This window comes from Protopterus annectens, chromosome 3.part0, assembly GCF_019279795.1.
Source record: "Protopterus annectens isolate FY-2018-M chromosome 3.part0, PAN1.0, whole genome shotgun sequence".
Classification (NCBI taxonomy): Eukaryota; Metazoa; Chordata; order Ceratodontiformes; family Protopteridae; genus Protopterus; species Protopterus annectens.
Window position 1 is genome coordinate 1,150,952,503 of NC_056731.1, and position 18,394 is coordinate 1,150,970,896.

General features: G+C 43.5%; 1 protein-coding gene across 1 annotated transcript in view; it reads left to right on the forward strand.

Moving 5' to 3' along the window:
- The window catches only part of PIP4P2 (phosphatidylinositol-4,5-bisphosphate 4-phosphatase 2), an 867,921-nt gene that overhangs the window by 411,286 nt on the left and 438,241 nt on the right, over positions 1–18,394 (forward strand). Inside the window, exon 3 of the mRNA XM_044065378.1 lies at positions 6,326–6,432. Within this exon, the coding sequence (XP_043921313.1) occupies positions 6,326–6,432 (107 nt within the window). The remainder of the gene's footprint in view (positions 1–6,325; positions 6,433–18,394) is intronic.

Consider the following 18,394-nt stretch of genomic DNA (forward strand, 5'->3'; position numbering starts at 1 on the left):
CAGAGTCAGATGCAGCTGCATATCAGTCAAAAAGAAATGTTAGCTGTACGGAATGCCCTGATAGCCTTCAAGGACCACATTCTTCCAGGACAAATATTGGTAAAGGCAGACAACACCACTGTTATGTGGTACATAAACAAGCAGGGGGGACCCACTCATACCCTCTCTGCAGACTAGCTATGGCTCTGTGGAACACAGCCTTCAGCTACCAAGTGCATCTATAAGCTCAGTTCCTGCCAGGCAAGCTAAATTCACTGGCAGACGACCTAAGCAGAAGTCTCATGGACCCACGTGTGGAAACTGGAGCCAAAGATATTCATCCTTTTGAGAAACAAATGGGGGAAGCCAGAGATAGACCTTTTTGCCTCCCCTCAGAACTACCAATTGGACAAATTCTGCACAAGGACTTCCCACAGTCAAGCTTAGAAAGTGGATGCCCTGTCCTTCACCTGGGAAAGCCTTTCAGTTTATGCCTTTCCCCCTCTGCTTCTCCTCTTGAAAGTTCTGCTAAAGATCGAACAGGACAAACCCCAAGGACAATACTGATTGCACCAGACTGGCCACGCCAACACTGGTGCCCCCTCTTGCGCAGTATGTCACTGCTGGAACCATTGCACCTGCCGCAGACCCCTTCCCTGCTTTCCCAACAAAAGGGCCAGATTCTACACCCTCAACTTCAAACCCTGAACCTTACAGCCTGGCTAATTCCTTGAGCTTTCCAATAACATCCCTCAGTAAGCAGGTGCTAGATGTCAATCTGGAGGCAAGGAGGCCTAGTACTAGAAAATCCTTTGCTGAAAAGTGGAAAAGATACTGTTCCTGGAACCAGACGTGGGGGATGGACACAACAGTGCCCAGCTTACCGCATATTCTTCAGTACTTAACAGAGATGCTCCACAAGGGCCTTTCCTTCTCATCAATTAAAATTCATGCCTCTGCCATTTCAGCTCATTGTAATACTGAACCACCCCTCTTCTCTCACCCCCCTGCTAAAGCAATTCCTCTGAGGGGCCAAAAATTTAAGACCACCCAGGAGAGCCCCTACTCCAGCCTGGGACCTTAACTTTGTATTGGAAAAGCTCACTCTACCTCCTTTTGAGCCAGCTGCAACTGCAGAGTTGAAATTCCTTTCTTGGAAAACAGCCTTCCTTCTAGCCATCACTTCAGCAAGAAGAGTGTCTGAATTACAGGCCCTCATGGCAGTGGAGCCATTCATCATCTTCCATGCAGACAGGGTGTCCTTCAGGACCAATCCTTCCTTTATGCCCAAGGTGGTGTCTAGTGTGGTCCTTAATCAGTGCATTAATTTGCTACTTCTTTCCCAAATCCACAAAACAAAGGAGAACGAATAGAGCACTCTTTGGACGTGCACAGGGAACTTAGATTTTATTTGGACAGGACTAAGCCTCTCAGAAAATCTGAACAGCTGCTAGTTGGCTTTGCTGCAGGGGCAGAGGGGAAGGCCATTTCAAAGCAAACCATTTCTAAGTGGATAGCCCATTGCATTCATCTCTGCTATAAGCACCACGGAAAACCTTCCCCACAGTGGGTAATATCTAATTTCACCAGGGCTGCATCTACCTCTACAGCCTTTCTCAGAGGTGTCCCTATCAGGGACATCCTAGAAGCTACTACCTGGAGCTCTATACATACCTTCACCAAGCATTACCACATGCCTATTTTTTTCTAAATTCAGAGCTGGTTTTGCTACTGCAGTTTTGCAGGGCTTAATAGCTGCTCCTAATGTTCACTAACTTCCTCCTCCCTTCCTTAGCTTTGGGAATCAACCCAAATGTAATGACTGCAACAGTGAAACACGAAGAACATAGTACAGTTGTATACACTTAACATAAATGTAGATGTTCAAGTGTATTCACTGTTGCAGTCCTGGTTACCCTCCCTCCAGCCCCCTGACTTCTCATGGCTATACTTTTCTTCTTGTTTGGTGTATTTCAGTTTTCTGGTGTATTTGCTTCTTTTGGAGGTGTAACCCTAACATATAACTGCTTTCCATTATGGGGGCACCTGACATCTGGGGCAAGAAAAACTGATGTGATGGAGTTGGCTGCATGTTTTATACCCCTGACGACCTGACGTCATGGAAGAAGAGACGGCATCCGACTCAGGAATACAAGACTTGGATATTCAGGCCGGCTGAGGGCTACCTGCAGGATAACCCAAATGTAATGACTGCAACAGTGAATACACTCGAACATCTACATTTATGGTAAGTGTACACAACTGTACTTTTTCTGTGTGACTTCAGGGAGCAAGCCATAGATGAGTTTATCCAAAAAGGACATGACATGTAGGACCTGCTTCTGTAAGATGTAGGCAACTAGGCTTTTGTTAAGGGGAAATCTTGCATTTTTAATCATGTGGCATATTTTGAAAGGGTAACTGTTGCATGCAATGCAGGAATAACTGCTAGTACTACTTATTAAGACCTTATCAAGACATTCAACATCATACATATGGGAATAATTGAAAAAGTAAGAACACTCAGTGCTAATAGATGCACAATGCAGTAAGTAAACTACTGATTCATCAACAGGAGACAAGTACGGTGGGGTTCTCATTTATCACAAGAGAGGTTACCACTGGTGACCTGCAGGGATCTGTACTGGGGTCACTTAAGCAGTTCCTCAGAGGGGCCAAAAATCTATGACCACTTAGGATAGCCCTAACTCCTGCCTGGGACCTCAGCTTTGTTCCTTTCGAGCCAGCTGCCACTGCGGATTTAAAATTCCTCTCTTGGAAAACAGCTTTCCTTTTAGCAATCACTTTAGCATTAAGGATATCAGAATTAAAGGCCCTCATGGCAGTGGAGCCTTTCATCATCTTTCATGCAGACAGGGTGTCCCTCAGGATCAATCCATCATTCATGCCCAAGGTGGTATCCAGTGTGGCCCTTAATCAGTCCATTCATTTACCAACCTTTTTTTCTAACTCACAGAACAAAAGGAAACGGATACTGCACTCCTTAGATGTGCACAGACAACTTTGATTCTGCTTGAACAGGACTAAACCTCAAAGGAAATCTGACCAACTGTTGGTGGCATTTGCTGCAGGGGCAGAGGGGAAGGCTATTTCAAAGCAAACCATTTCCAAATGGATAGGCCATTGCATTAATTTCTGCTACAAGCACCATGGAAAACCTGTCCCACAGGGGATCAGACCCCACTCAACCAGGGCTGATTCTACCTCTACAGCCTTTCTTAGAGGCGTCCCTACCAGGGACATCCTAGAAGCTGCTACCTGGAGTTCAGTACATACTTTCACCAAGCATTACCATCTGGCAATTTTCTCTAAATCCAGAGCTGGCTTTGCCACTGCGGTCTTGCAAAGCCTTATAGCTGGTCCTAATGCTATCTAAATTCTTCCTCCCATCCTTAGCTTTGGAAATCTACCCAAATGTGATGACTGCAACATTGAAACACGAAGAGCATAGTACAGGTGTGCACACTTAACATAAATATAGATGTTCGAGTGTATTCACTGTTGCAGTCGGGGTTAACCTCCCTCCAGCACCCTTTCTTCTTTTGGCTATACCGCTACCCTACTTTACTATGCTCAAAAGCTTTTTGGTGTATTTGCTTTTTTGTTGGAGGTATAACCTTGCATATTTATAGATTTAATAGCTTCGCATTAGGGGGGTACCTGATATCTGGGACAAGAAAAACTGATGTGATGGCGTGGGCTGCATGTTTTATACCCCTGACGACCTGATGTCATGGACAAAGGGACAGCAACCGATGCAGGACCCAAGACTTTGTTAATCAGGCCAACTGAGGGCTACTGCAAGCAGATAACCCAAATGTGATGACTGCAACAGTTAATACACTTGAACATCTACATTTATGGTAAGTGTACACAACTGCACTTTTCCCTCCCTTCATCCCCCTTTTTCTTTTTGTTACCTTTCTTCCTTGTTGTTCTTTCCTTACAAGGGACATATTGGTATTTATTTTCCACTGGTGATGTTCTGCCATCAGAGCCTGGGCTCCTGAGAGGTTAGGGCAAGAAAAACTGATGTAATGGTATCGGATGCCTTCCTTTATACCACTGATGACCTGACGTCAGTCCTCAGGCGACAACAACCGAAGCAGAAATATTAAGTCTCTTGTATTCAGGCTGGCCGAGGGCTACCCTGGCAGGGATAACCCAAATGTGATGACTGCAACAGTGAAAACACTCAAAAATCTACATTTATGGTAAGTGTACACAACTGTACTTTCTGAGGTCCGTGCATGCGAACGTCACATTTATGGCCCACAGTGTATAGCCCTGTGTGTGACATCCCATGCAGCTGACCGCAACCAGGCTTAAGCTTTGGTAGAAGAGCCAGACGTTCGGGCCACCTGAGGCAGAGGATCCCACGTGTGAGAATACTGCAACATGGAAGAGAAGGACATCTGTGATTATGGTAAGATTTTACTCAACTAATCTTTCCTTATGAATTTTGGGGAGTTAAAAAGTGAAATAGGTGATGAACCTGTCATTGTTTCAAAACTGGATAGTAATCTGAATATTTTTATAAAAACAATAACACCTGAATAAGAGCAATAAATGCAAAAGGTATGTTTCATTGTACTAGTTGAAATTTTTGTGATCATATTATAATGCAAGATATAATATGGATAAAAGCAAGAAGTTATGAAATAAAATTGCAAGACAAATATGACTGTAAATCAAAATATGTAGTGTATGTAGTTTTATGTGGGCTGTGTTCAGCTTTTTATACTGGAAGAACCACAGGGGAATTCCATAAAAGAATTTATGAGCATTTAAGAACTGTTGAAAAAGCAGGTATAAGTAATGGTCAAGCAAAACATGCATGCCTGAAGAATTTGAATAGTTAGACAGAAGTGAATTTTAAATTATCTGTGATCAATCAAGTTTGTAATTAAGAGTGCAGAAGGGAAGCGGAAGATGAACTGAATTGGAAAGAGTGCTGCTGACAAATTAGATAAAATATATGTGCTTTTCCTGGACTGAATGATGAAGAGAACTTTAAGATTGTATTGAAAAAGAAAGGGTTAATTCATTAATGTATTTTTAATGAGTCATGTGACTTTAAGAAACTATTTAATGATTGTTTGAATGGTTACAAGATGGTCTGATGAAGTTCTCATTGGAGAATGAAAGTGCTTACCGGTTGTTTTTAAGTCTTATTGAAATGTTTGATTTTATGTCATGATCCATTTTATTGTTTTTATAAATATATTATGTATTTATTTTATATATACATATATATGTGTATGTAAAAAAAAAAAAAAAATATATATATATATATGTGTGTGTGTGTGTGTGTGTATGTACACACACACACACACACACACACACACACACACACACACACACACACACACACATTCCCATTTTTGCAAAAAGCAAAAATATTTGTATGCCAACAAATAAGCTGTATGAACTTTGCCATATGTAAGTGGTACACATTGTGCTGCATGTATTCATTCCCGGTAGTAACTATTTGCTCTTAATTATTTGCTTATTTATATGTTGACAGTTATACATTGTGCATTTTTTTGCATGTCCAGTATTGCACTAAACAACTCGTTAAGAACATTGTTGGCACAATGTTTTACTTCATTGGTCAGAACTGTATAGACTGTCTTGCTTCAGATACTGTGACGGTACAAGTGAAAGTGCAACTGCTATTTTTAAACTAAGTGACACTCCATGAATGTTCCTGAAAAATGGACCACTGTCTTCTTCCTTTTACCACGTAAGCGTTACCTGAATGAAACTTTACATAGGGCAGAACTCTATTTGTCTTACCTGCACATTCGTCATGTTATAACCAGCTTCTATGTCACTGCATTTGGATGAAAACGGACATTTCCACCATCTTGGAGAACTCCTGCAACAGTCCATCTTGTTTAGGCTGTGATTGAAAGTGGCATCACTCATAAGCCATTTTAAAGTACTTTCTGAGGTAACAGGTTAAAGACCAGTTACTATCACTCAGCCAGAGTTCAGGCAAACCTGGTGCAGAGAATTGTACCACTCCCCACTTGAACAGGTTAATTTTCATTTTGTCTTTCTGTGGGCATTAGAATGTTTGTTGCAGTTGGAGAGAGGTTGTTACAAACTGCTTTTGAGTGTTTCTAGTAATATATAGATTTTTTTTTTCATTTTTAATTTTGTTGCTAGATTTTCAGTGATTTTTTTTCCACTGAAAATAAAACAGAATTGGTTCAAAAATAGATGAAAGCATGTATGTGCTTATGCATTTTATGTATATTTAACATTAATTTATGATTTTCCTTGAATTTAACCTCTACGCATTATGATTCTCTTCTAGCCAATCAAAAATCCCCCTGCAGGAAAGAAATATGTTAGATGTCCCTGTAATTGTCTCCTTATCTGTAAAGATGCTTCACGACGAATAGGGTGCCCGCGACCTAACTGGTAAGTTTTTATCTTTTACACTGTTCTTTGCGAAAGAACTGCATCTTACTTCTGTGTCATAAAGGTCTGTGTATGATGTGCTTGCTGCTGCAGAGAGAGAATTGCCCAGAATAGCTGCTAATCCAGGTTGTGATTTAAAACATCAGAGTGTACAAAAAATAAATGTTAGCCCATGACTGTGTGATCATTTTGTGTGTGTGTGTGTGTGTGTGTGTGTGTGTGTGTGTGTGTGTGTGTGTGTGTGTGTGTGTGTGTGTGTGTCTATGAAGAGGGGGTGCTGAAAAGGTCTACGACCCAAAATTCAGCAGGAAAGATCATGGCACAGTGTTTTGGGATGAGGAAAGTGTTGTGATGACTGACCATCTCCCAAGGGTCCAAACAGTTAATGCAGAATACTACTGTAACTTGCTGTGTCGATTAAAGGAGTCATTGAAAGAAAAAAGGAGAGGGAAGCTTGCAGAAAGGAGTTCTCTTTTTGCAAGACACTGCACCTGTTCACAAGGCTGACAAAACAGTGAATGTTTTGACAAAAATGGGGTTTGAGTGTATAGACCATCCCACCCTACTCATCAGATCTTGCTCCATCTATTTCCTGATGTTCTTCATGTTTCACTGTTGCAGTCATCACATTTGGGTTATCTGCTTGCAGTAGCCCGCAGATGTCCTTCAAGGATGCATCTGCAGTCATCACATATGGGTTGTCCTGCCTCAGGCAGCCCTTTGGTCGGCTGATGTCGCCCTTTCCCCGACGTCAGAGCGCCTGGGGTATAAAAGCGTCAGCCAACGCCATCTTCCTCCGTCTTTCTTGCCGCGTGGTGCCCGAAGCAGAAGCAGTTTGCAAGTGCTGGTCGGCCAGCTCCTGTAATTCAGCTACCGAAGACTTCAAAAAGCTAAGTACCCCGTTGGGGACTCTTTCTTGCCTCAGCCGATGTCAGATAAAATTAATAATTGCTTAACTTGTGGGAAACAAATACCTCATAAGGATTTCCACTCTTACTGCCTCCCCTGCCTAGGCCCAGACCACGACGTCTCGGCCTGTTCAGCCTGTGCTTCCTTCAACAGACGCACTCTTAGATGTCGGGCGGAGTTTGCAGAGGAATTTTTTGGAACTAGTTTTGCTTACAATATGCCGTCGGAGTGTCCGACTTCCCATTTAATTAAGAAACGGAAGGACAAGGACCGACACACGTGGGCCGCGGTTTCGGCTGAAACCACGGCTAGGCCTACTGCGAGTGTCTCGGTCTCGGCTGAAACCGAGTCCTTGGTACTTCCATCCTCCGAAACCGCTCAACCGACAACCTCGGCCCCGGAGGCCCCTGCTGAGTTGGTTATTGAATTTCCTTCAGAAACTGGTGCTTTGCAAACTTCAGACACCATTCCTCTAGACAAAACTACACCAGCACGTGGTGCAGCCAGGCCTCCTGCATACATGTCCATAAAGGCATTCACCAGGGCTAAAGCTGCTAAACACACAAAATCTATGCCTCCCAGGGTTATTCCTCAGGGACCCACTACAGGTTCACAGATACTAAGTTTAGCAGAGGACCTAATTTCCTTAATTAGGGGCTCTCAGCCCCATCCGGACCGGGGCTCTCAACCTCCTTCAGACAAAAGGCCCAGGGTTGAGCCCTCTGATCCCTACTCCTCAGAGGAGGCCTCTGATGGCTCTGCTCTCTCAGACTACCAAGAGGAGGCCTTTTCGGCCTACGAGGATTCTGATGCAGAGGAATCTATCCCCTCGGCCTCCCCTCCTGAGGAACTTTCTTTCAGGGAGACCCTGCACACTATGAGAGAGCATTTCAAATGGCAGGGCCAGGAATTCTCTGATTCCAGGAAGAGATTAAGAACTTTTCTGCATTTACCTCAGCATAGATCTTTGGCTATTCCTCCTGTTTTGAATGTCATTGATGATGTGTACTCTGAGTCTAGCATAACCCCTGACACTCTTCCTCCGGCCCCTGTCAAACCCGATAGGTACTACAGGGTCCCGGACTCACATCACTTTCTTTACAAGGCCCACTCTGCAGACCCAGAAACTATTTCCCAGGGCCCTAAAGGGGTATACTTCAGCTACTCTTTCTATGAGGGCATTAAATTGTCAATTTCATATGATAAAGTACCAAGAGTATTTGTTAGATGAATTGCATAAGAAACTGTCTTCTCCTGAACCCCTAGATCGCAAATCACTACAGGATCTGGTACATAACTCCCAGCAGGTTAGCAACCATTTCTTGCAGTGTGGTTATGATGCATTGGAAGCTTCATGTAGGTCAGCTATGACTGGTGCAGTCATACGTAGGCATGCTTGGCTGAAGGAACAATCTCTGCCAGACCATGTTAAAGCTAAGCTTCTAGATGCTCCACTGGAATAGCTAAAGTTATTTGGCTCCACTGCTCAGGAAGTCTTAAAGAAATTTGAGGAAAAGGCAAAATCTGTACAAACAGTCAAAGATTTTCTACAAGTACAACCGCCAAGATTCAGCAGAAATTGGCCTGCCAAGAATTGGTCCTTTCCGGACACAGAAAGATTTCAGAGAGGCAAGAACAGGCGTGCCAGAGGTAGAGGGCAAGCTAGAGGCTCCTACAGAGGACGTCAATGGCAGCCTCCCAACCAGAGAGGTAGTGCAGGACCTACAACTGCTGCACAAGGACAGACGCAATGACTTCACTTTGACTCCGCCAACCAGGGCTCAATTAGAAGCACCTCTGGGCGGAAAGCTTTCTTTATTCTCAGAAAATTGGCACAGTATTACAAGAGACAAATGGACACTCCAAATAATAGACAAAGGATACAGGTTCCATTTTCACACATTACTAAACAGAAAAGGCATGCCAGACCTGCCACCAAATCAAAGGGCAGAGGCTTTGAAACAAATCTCCAGCTTAATGCAAATGAAAGCTATAGAAAAGGTTCCTATTTCAGAACAAGGCCAAGGATTTTATTCCAGACTATTCCTTGTTCCAAGAAAAGAAAAGAAAAGCAATGGAGGCCTATTCTCGACTTGTCCGCACTGAATACTTATCTCATTGTGCCAAAATTCAAAATGCTGACTCTACAGCAACTCCTTCCCATGCTGGGCAAGGGGTCTTGGCTGGTAACTCTGGACCTCAAGGAGGCATACCTGCATGTCCCTATCAGACAAAGTTGCAGAAGACACCTCAGATTTCTTGCAGGTTCAGAGCATTATCAATTCTCAGCATTGCCCTTTGGCTTATCTACTGCGCCCAGAGTATTCATGAAATGCCTGGCATCAGTAATTGCACACTGCAGACTTCAGGGGATTCAAATATACCCATATCTGGACGACTGCCTTATACAAGCGGACAGCCAACAAACTTTGGTAAAGCATTTGAATTATGCCATCCACCTACTTCAGGCCTTGGGATATACAGTCAACATTCACAAATCAAGACTTGTTCCATCCCAAAGAATAACTTTTCTGGGTGCGGATCTAGACACAACCACCCAAATGGCTTTTCTCACAGAAGAAAAACAAAGACAACTACCGGATTATTTCAAGAACCTGACAAGACAAACTCAGCTGACTGCAAGGAAATTCCTGCAGGCCGTGGGTTACATGGCATCTTGCATTCTTCTGATTCCACAAGCAAGGCTGCATATGAGGAAACTACAATGGTACCTAAGAAGTTTATGGACTCAGCACAGTCACAGCTTAGAAGCTTTGATCCCACTCATTCCATGCCTCCAAAAGGAATTTCTGTGGTGGGCTCAAGCAAGCCAGTCAAACAGGGGTCTGTCCTTCAGCAAACCAATAGCCAGCCAAACCATTACAACTGACGCTTCAGACCACGGTTGGGGAGCACACATGGAGGGCAGATGTATTCAAGGACTATGGTCGCAAAAGGAGCAACGCATGCACATAAACCAAAAGGAAATGCTGGCAGTGATGCATGCAATCGAGGCCTTCAAACTCTTCCTGCATCAAGGCCACCTGTTAATAATGACAGACAACACCACAGTTATGTGGTACATAAACAAACAAGGAGGTACCCATTCCTACCCTCTTTGGAGACTGGCAATGAATCTATGGGAACTTTTCCTGAAACTCAATATAGAGCTGCAATCACAGTTTGTGCCAGGAAAAGACAATATACTGGCGGACAGCCTAAGCAGAAATATCACAGATGCACACGAATGGATGCTGCACCCAGACATCTTCTTTCAGATAACACAATCATGGGGGAGGCCGGACATAGATCTTTTTGCCTCACACCACAATCATCAGCTGAAGAAATTCTGCTCAAGGACATACCACCCACAAGCATGGAAAGTGGACGCCCTCTCTTTCAGCTGGAGAACTCTAACAGTGTATGCATTCCCACCTCTTCCATTAATGACCAAGGTCTTACTGAAGATCAGGACAGAGCAGCCAAAAGTGATTCTGATAGCTCCGGACTGGCCAAGACAGCACTGGTACCCGCTGTTAAAGAGCATGTCACGCACGAAACCGTGGCCTCTTCCTCAATGGCCACTTCTCCTGACACAACACAATTACAAAACTCTGCATTCCAACCTGAAAACCTTGCAACTAACAGCTTGGAGAATACCTTGACTCCTTCCCAGGATAAGCTATCCAAGAGAGTAAAGGATATCATCATGGAAGCTCACTGCCTTCCACAAGAAAGGCATATTCAGCAAAATGGAAAAGATTTCACACTTGGAGCACCACAAAGGGCCTAGATGCGACAGTGATGAACATGGCACATATTCTGGAATACTTGGCAGAAATGCTCCACAATGGCCTGTCTTACTCTTCCATTAAAATTCATGCTTCAGCAATTTCAGCAGAGTACAATACTGATCCACCTGTCTTCTCTCATCCTCTCCTAAGACAGTTTCTAAGAGGAATTAAAAACATCAATCCTCCAAGGAAACCACCAGTGCCTACTTTGGACCTTAACTTTGTGTTGGAAAAACTAACACTGCCTCCCTTTGAACCAGCAGCATCTGCAGAACCACAGTTCCTGTCTTGGAAGACTGCCTTCCTTCTGGCCATAACCTCAGCAAGAAGAGTATCTGAGTTACAGGTCCTCATGGCAGTACAGCCATTTCTTATTTTTCATCAGGACAGAGTTTCATTGAGAACCAATCATTCATTTATGCCAAAGGTGGTATCCAGGGTCTCATTAAACCAAGCTATTCACCTGCCTACCTTCTTTCCAAATCCACAAAACAAAGGGGAAAAACTTCTACACACCCTGGACATTCACAGGCAGTTGCGCTACTACTTGGACAGAACTAAAAGTTACAGAAAAACTGACCAGCTGTTTGTAGCATATGCTGCTGGTGCACAAGGAAAAGCAATTTCCAAACAGACAATTTCAAAATGGATAGGGAATTGCATTCGTTTTTGTTACTCCTTTCATGGAAAAACTGTGCCAGCTAACATTAGACCTCATTCCACCAGAGCCACAGCCACCTCCACAGCCTTCTTAAGAGGGGTGGCTACCAAGGACATTTTAGAAGCTGCTACATGGAGCTCCGTGCATACATTTTCCAAGCATTACAATTTACCTTTATATTCCAGATCCAGAGCAGGCTTTGCTACGGCAGTCCTGCAGGGCATTTTAGCTACACCATCCTTTACATAGATCCTCCACCCCCAGATTGGCTATGGTATTCTACCCATATGTGATGACTGCAGATGCATCCTTGAAGGACATAGTACAGTTTTGTACCTACCATAAATGTAGATGTCCGATAGGTATGCATCTGCAGTCAGGTTTACCCTCCCCCCTTCCCCTCTGTAGTATTCTTGGGTACTTATCCCTCTCATAGCTAGCTGGGGTTATCTATTATGGTGTATTTGTTTTATATACATATATATATATATATATATATATATATATATATATATATATATATATATATATATATATATATATATATATATATATATATATATATATATGTATATATATAAATATATACATATATACATATATATATATATATATATATATATATATATATATATATATATATATTTCTGTGCATGTTTGGAATTTATTGCATTTCTCCAAATTTAGCCTTCCTTAGAGGGCACCTGGCATCTGGGGCAAGAAAAACTGAGGAAGATGGCGTCGGCTGACGCTTTTATACCCCAGGCGCTCTGACGTCGGGGAAAGGGTGACATCAGCCGACGCTGGACCCAGACCCGACCGAAGGGCTGCCTGAGGCAGGACAACCCATATGTGATGACTGCAGATGCATACCTATCGGACATCTACATTTATGATAGGTACAAAACTGTACTTTGGCCTGATTATCAAAGTCTTTGGTCCTGTGTCGGTTGCGGTCTCATCTTCCGTGACTTCAGGTAGTCAGGGGTATAAAGCATGCAGCCGACGCCATTACATCAGTCTTTCTTGCCGTGCGGTGCCTGATGCAGAAGCAGTTCACAAGTGCCAGTTGGCAGACTCCTGAAATTTTCATTTTCAAGTTTCAGAACCAAAGTCTACAACTAAAGCTAAGTACCCCATTAGAGAAACTTTTTCTTGCTCTAAACCGATGTCAGTAAATGTCAGTAATTGTATTTCTTGTGGAAAGCAAATGTCTCAAAGATTTTCATTCATACTGTATTCCTTGCCTAGGCCCTGACCACGACATATCTCGCTGTCAGTTTTGTGCCTTATTTAAACCACAAACTATTCGTCGTCGGTACATTTTCACTTGTAAATATTTTGGTAGTCTGTTCAGTTATCCAGATATGTCTTCGGTAAGCCACCCAACTACCGACATTCTGAAAAAATGCAAAGATAAAGACAGAGACAGGCCGCCTAGGTCCAAAGCTGCTGACGACACTTCTCCTAAGCTAGTCGCCAGTTTGCCGGTACTCAGTGAGGCGCTTTTGCAGCCCCTGATACCTGCTACTTCAGATTCGCAGGCCTCTACTAAGATGCATTTGGAGTCCGGTATGCCATGAGATGCTACAACTGTGGAACCGGCGGATGTCTCTACCTTGGATGGGTCCGGCTTCTGAGGGTGTCTTCAGGCCTCAACATTTCTATATAAAGCCGACGCCAGCTTCAAAAACAAAGACAAAAGCAACTTCTAAGGCTAAAAAAATGATGCATGAGCCACGTGCTCAGGCCTCTATGCTTAAAAAACAGATGATCAAAATGGCTAAAGACCTAATTACCTTGATTTGGGGATCCCAACCCTACCCCTGATAAGAGGCCTAGGCAAGACACTGATTATGAATCTTCAGATCAAGTTTCTATTTCTTCTGATTCCTCTTCTGATCAAGAATTGTCTGTACCACCCTATGAGGATTCAGATGCAGAGGAATCCATCCCATCTGCATCTCCTCCTGAAGATTATTCCTTTGGAGATGCCTTGCATACTTTGAGGGAACATTTTCATTGGGAGAGTCAAGATTTCTCAGAATCATAAAAGAGGCTTAGGGATTTCCTTCTTTTCCCTCCGCATAGGCCTTTAGCCATACCTCCTGTATTAGATATTGTTGACATGTTTTCAGAATCAAGCATGACTCCAGATTCTGTACCTCCGGCTCCTAGCAAGCCAGACAGATATTACAGGGCTCCTGACTCACACAAATTTTTATTCAAAAGCCCTGCTGCTGACCCTGAAACTATCTCACAGGGTTCTAAAGGTGTAAAGGCCTCAACAGCTAAGAATCCTACCCCCTCTGATAGAGATTCCAGGGCGCTGGATAGATGGGGAAAGAAGGTTTATACGTCTGCAACCTTGGCAATTAGGGCCTTAAACTGTCAGTTTCATATGCTTAAATATCAACAGCATGTTATGGGATTATTGAAACAGAAAATTATGTTGATTTCTGAATGTGTGGAAAATAAAGAATTACAGGAATTATTGCATGCAGCAGAACAAGTTGGAAAGCATACTTTGCAATGTGGTTTTGATTCCTTGGAGGCCTCCTGCAGGGCCGCAGTTACTGGATCTGTGATTAGAAGGCATGCCTGGCTAAATTAAAGCTAAATTGTTGGATGCACCTTTACAGCATGATACTCTGCTTGGTAATAAGGCAGAAGAGGTTTTAAAGAAAATGGAAGACAAAGCTAAGTCTATGCAAACTGTGAAAGACTTTTTACAAGTGCAGCCACCAAGATTCAGTAGACACTGGCCTACAAAAAATTGGTCCTTTCCTGTGTCCGACACTTCATGGGGCAAACCTAGGGGCTCAAAGGGCTCTAGATACCAATCACAGGATTCTTACAGGTCAAAGCAGTGGGGTGCCTCTGCCTCCAAATCTGGATCAAATAAAATGCAACCCTACAGTAAACAGTCTCAATGACTTCCCTCTGCCATCACCAAGCACTTACCTTTTGGCTTAGGGGGAAACTAACACTTCATGCTCAAAATTGGCAGTTGTTAACCCAGGACAAGTGGGTATTAAACATAGTATCCCAGGGATACAGATTTCATTTCCACACACTGCCAATTCCAAACGGTTGGCCAGATCTGCCACAAAATCAATGGGCAGAGGCAAAGAAACAAGTTACGTCCCTCATGGATATGGGGGCTATTCAGCCAGTGCCAGAACAGGAAAAAGGGCAAGAGTTTTACTCGACTGTTCTTGGTACCCAGAAAAGACAATGCCTGGTGCCCAGTACTGGATTTATCAATTTTGAACACATTTCTGGACATACCAAAATTCAAAATGCTAACTTTGCAGCAACTTCTGCCCATACTGGGCAAGAACGCTTGGCTAGTGACTCTAGACTTAAGAGGCATACCTGCATATCCCAATAAGGGAATCGTGCAGAAGATACCTCTGCTTCGAGGCTGGTTTTTATGCATTACCAGTTCTCTGCACTGCCCTTTGGCTTATCTACTGCACCCAGGGTCTTTACAAAGTGCCTGGCACCAGTAATTGCATTTTGCAGACAAAGAAGTATACATATCTATCCTTACTTGGACGACTGTCTCATTCAAGCAGAAAACAAGGACATTCTTCTTCAACATCTGGCATTTGTGAAAAATTTTCTAACATGCCTAGGGTGCACAATAAACGAAAAGAAATCACAACTGGTACCCTCTCAAAAGACAACATTCCTAGGTGCAAGCTTGTCAACTGCCCAGTTGGCTTACCTTACACCAGACAAAGGCAACTAACTATTTACTTCAAATAGATGGCAACAAAAATCCAGTTATCTGCAAGACAAATTCTGCAGGCTTTGGGGTTCATGGCATCCTGCATTCTACTGATTCCATATGTAAGACTGCATATGAGGAAACTACAGTGGTACCTAAAAAGTTTATGGAGTCAACATTGTCACAGTCTGGAAACAATGAGTCCTCTCATTCCCTGCCTACAACAGGAGTTTCGTTGGTGGGCAGAGACTTGTCACCAGAACATGGGACGATCTTTCACTCTAGCCCCTGCCAACCAAATCCTAACTACAGACTCATCAGACTATGCTTGGGGGGCCCACCTGGCGGGGAGATGCATTCAGGGCATATGGAGCCCAAAACAAATGCATCTGCATATCAACCAGAAAGAGATGTTAGATGTTCAAAATGCCCTGACATCCTTCAAGGACTTACTTCATCCAGGACAACTACTGATAAAGACGGACAACATCATGGTTATTTGGTACATAAGCAGTGGGGCACACACTCCTACCCCCTTTGCAGACTAGCCATGGCATTGTGGGACACAGCCTTGACTTACCAAGTACGTCTTCAAGCTCAATTCCTGCCAGGAAAACAAAATACTCTGGCAGACGACCTAAGCAGAAACCTTATGGACCCTCACGAGTGGAAACTGGATCCACAAGTCTTCAGCATAATAAAAAAGAAATGGCGGAGCCCGGACATAGATCTATTTGCCTCTCCCCAGAATTATCAACTGGACAAATTCTGCACAAGAGCTTATCACAGACAAGCATGGAAAGTGGATGCCCTATCCTTCAGTTGGGAAAACCTATCAGTCTACGCCTTTCCTCCTCTGCCTCTTCTTCCCAAGGTCCTACTAAAGCTCAGACAAGAAAAACCAAAAATTATTCTAATTGCCCCGGACTGACCTCACCAACACTGGTACCCAATCCTGAGGAATATGTCTCAACTCTCTCCTTGGTACTTGCCTCAAATACCTTCTCTACCGTCTCAGCAGAACAATTAAATCCTGCACAATCAGCTCCAAACTCTGAACCTGGTAGCATGGCTAATCATGTAGTTATTCAAACACCACCTCCCAGTAAATCTGTGATGGAAGTCATTTTGGAAGCCAGAAGGCCTACTACTAGAAAATCTTATGCTGATAAATGGAAAAGATTCTGTGCATGGAACCAAGCATAAGGAACTGACACAGCAAAGCCAAATATTCCTCAGATTTTACAATACTTGACTGAGATGCTTGACAAGGGCCTACCTTTTTCACCAATAAAAATCCATGACTCAGCCATCTCGGCTCATTACAACACAGAGCCACCGATCTTTTCTCATCCTTTGCTAAAACAGTGTCTTAGAGGGGCAAAAATTTAAGGCCTCCCAGAAGATCACCAATTCCTGCATGGGACCTGAATTTTGTGTTGGAAAAGCTCACCCTGCCTCCATTTGAACCAGCTGCTACTGCAGATATAAAGTTTTTATTCTGGAAAACAGCTTTACTTCGGGCAATCACTTCAGCAAGTAGGGTTTCAGAGCTACAGGCCCTCATGGCTGTGGAGCCTTTTATTATATTTTACCCAGACAGTGTGTCCCTCAGGACCAATCCTTCCTTTATGCCTAAGGGGTGGTATCCAGTGTGGCTGTTAACCAAACTATTTACCTGCCAACTTTTTATCCAAATCTGCAGAACAAGGGGGAGTGGATTCTGCATTCCTTGGATGTGCACAGACAACTAAGATTCTACCTAAACAGGACCAATTCTCTAAGAAAGTCTGAGCAGCTACTAGTGGCATTTGCTACAGGATCAGAGGGAAAGGCTATTTCAAAGCAGACTAAGTGGATAAGCTACTGCATTCATTTCTGCCACTTGCGTCATGGTAAACCAGTGCCCAAGGGCATTAGGTCACATTCCACCAGGGCTGCATCTGCATCAGCAGCTTTTCTCAGAGGGGTACCAACCAAAGACATTCTAGAAGCTGCTACTTGGAGTTCTGTTCATACTTTTACAAAGCATTATCATTTGCCTCTCTTCTCTAAGTCCAGGGCAGGCTTTGCCACTGCAGTTCTGCAGGGCCTTATAGCCACTCCTAATGCTAGTTAGTTCCAGCCTCCCATCAATAGCTTTGGGATTCTACCCAAATGTAATGACTGCAACAGTGAAACTCGAAGAACATAGTACAGATGTTCTTTGTGTTTCACTGTTGCAGTCATTATATTTGGGTAATCTGCTGGCAGGTTGCCCTCAGTCGACCTGAATTCCAATGTACTCCGGTAATCGGATTGCTATCCGACGACATTTCTGGGTAGTTAAATCTGTTTCCAAAATATTTGATGCAGAAATATACCGACGTTTAATAGTGCATTGGTTAAATCTAGCACAAAACTGACAGCCAGGCATGTTGTGATCAGGGCCTAGGCAAGGAATACAGTATAAATGGAAAGCCTTATGAGGTATTTGCTTCCCACAAGTAATACAATTATTAACTTTTTCTGATATTGGTAAAAAACAAGAAAAAAGTTTCCCCAGTGAAGTACTTAGCTTTAGTGAGGACTTCGGTTCTGAAAGTCAAACTCGAATATTTCAGTAGTCGGCCGACCGGCATTTGCGAAATGCTTCTGCTTCGGGCACCACGTGGCAAGAAAGACTAAAGAAAATGGCGTCGGCTGCATGATGTTCATCGTGCATACAGCTGCAGTAATCACAGATGGGTTCTCTGCCGTCAGGCGGGTCCTCGGTCGGCCGAATTCCAAAGTCTAGGTCCGGCGTCGGTTGCTGTCGCCTTCTTTCCTGACGTCAGTGCGACAGGGGTATATAAGACACAGCCGACGCCATTTTCTTCAGTC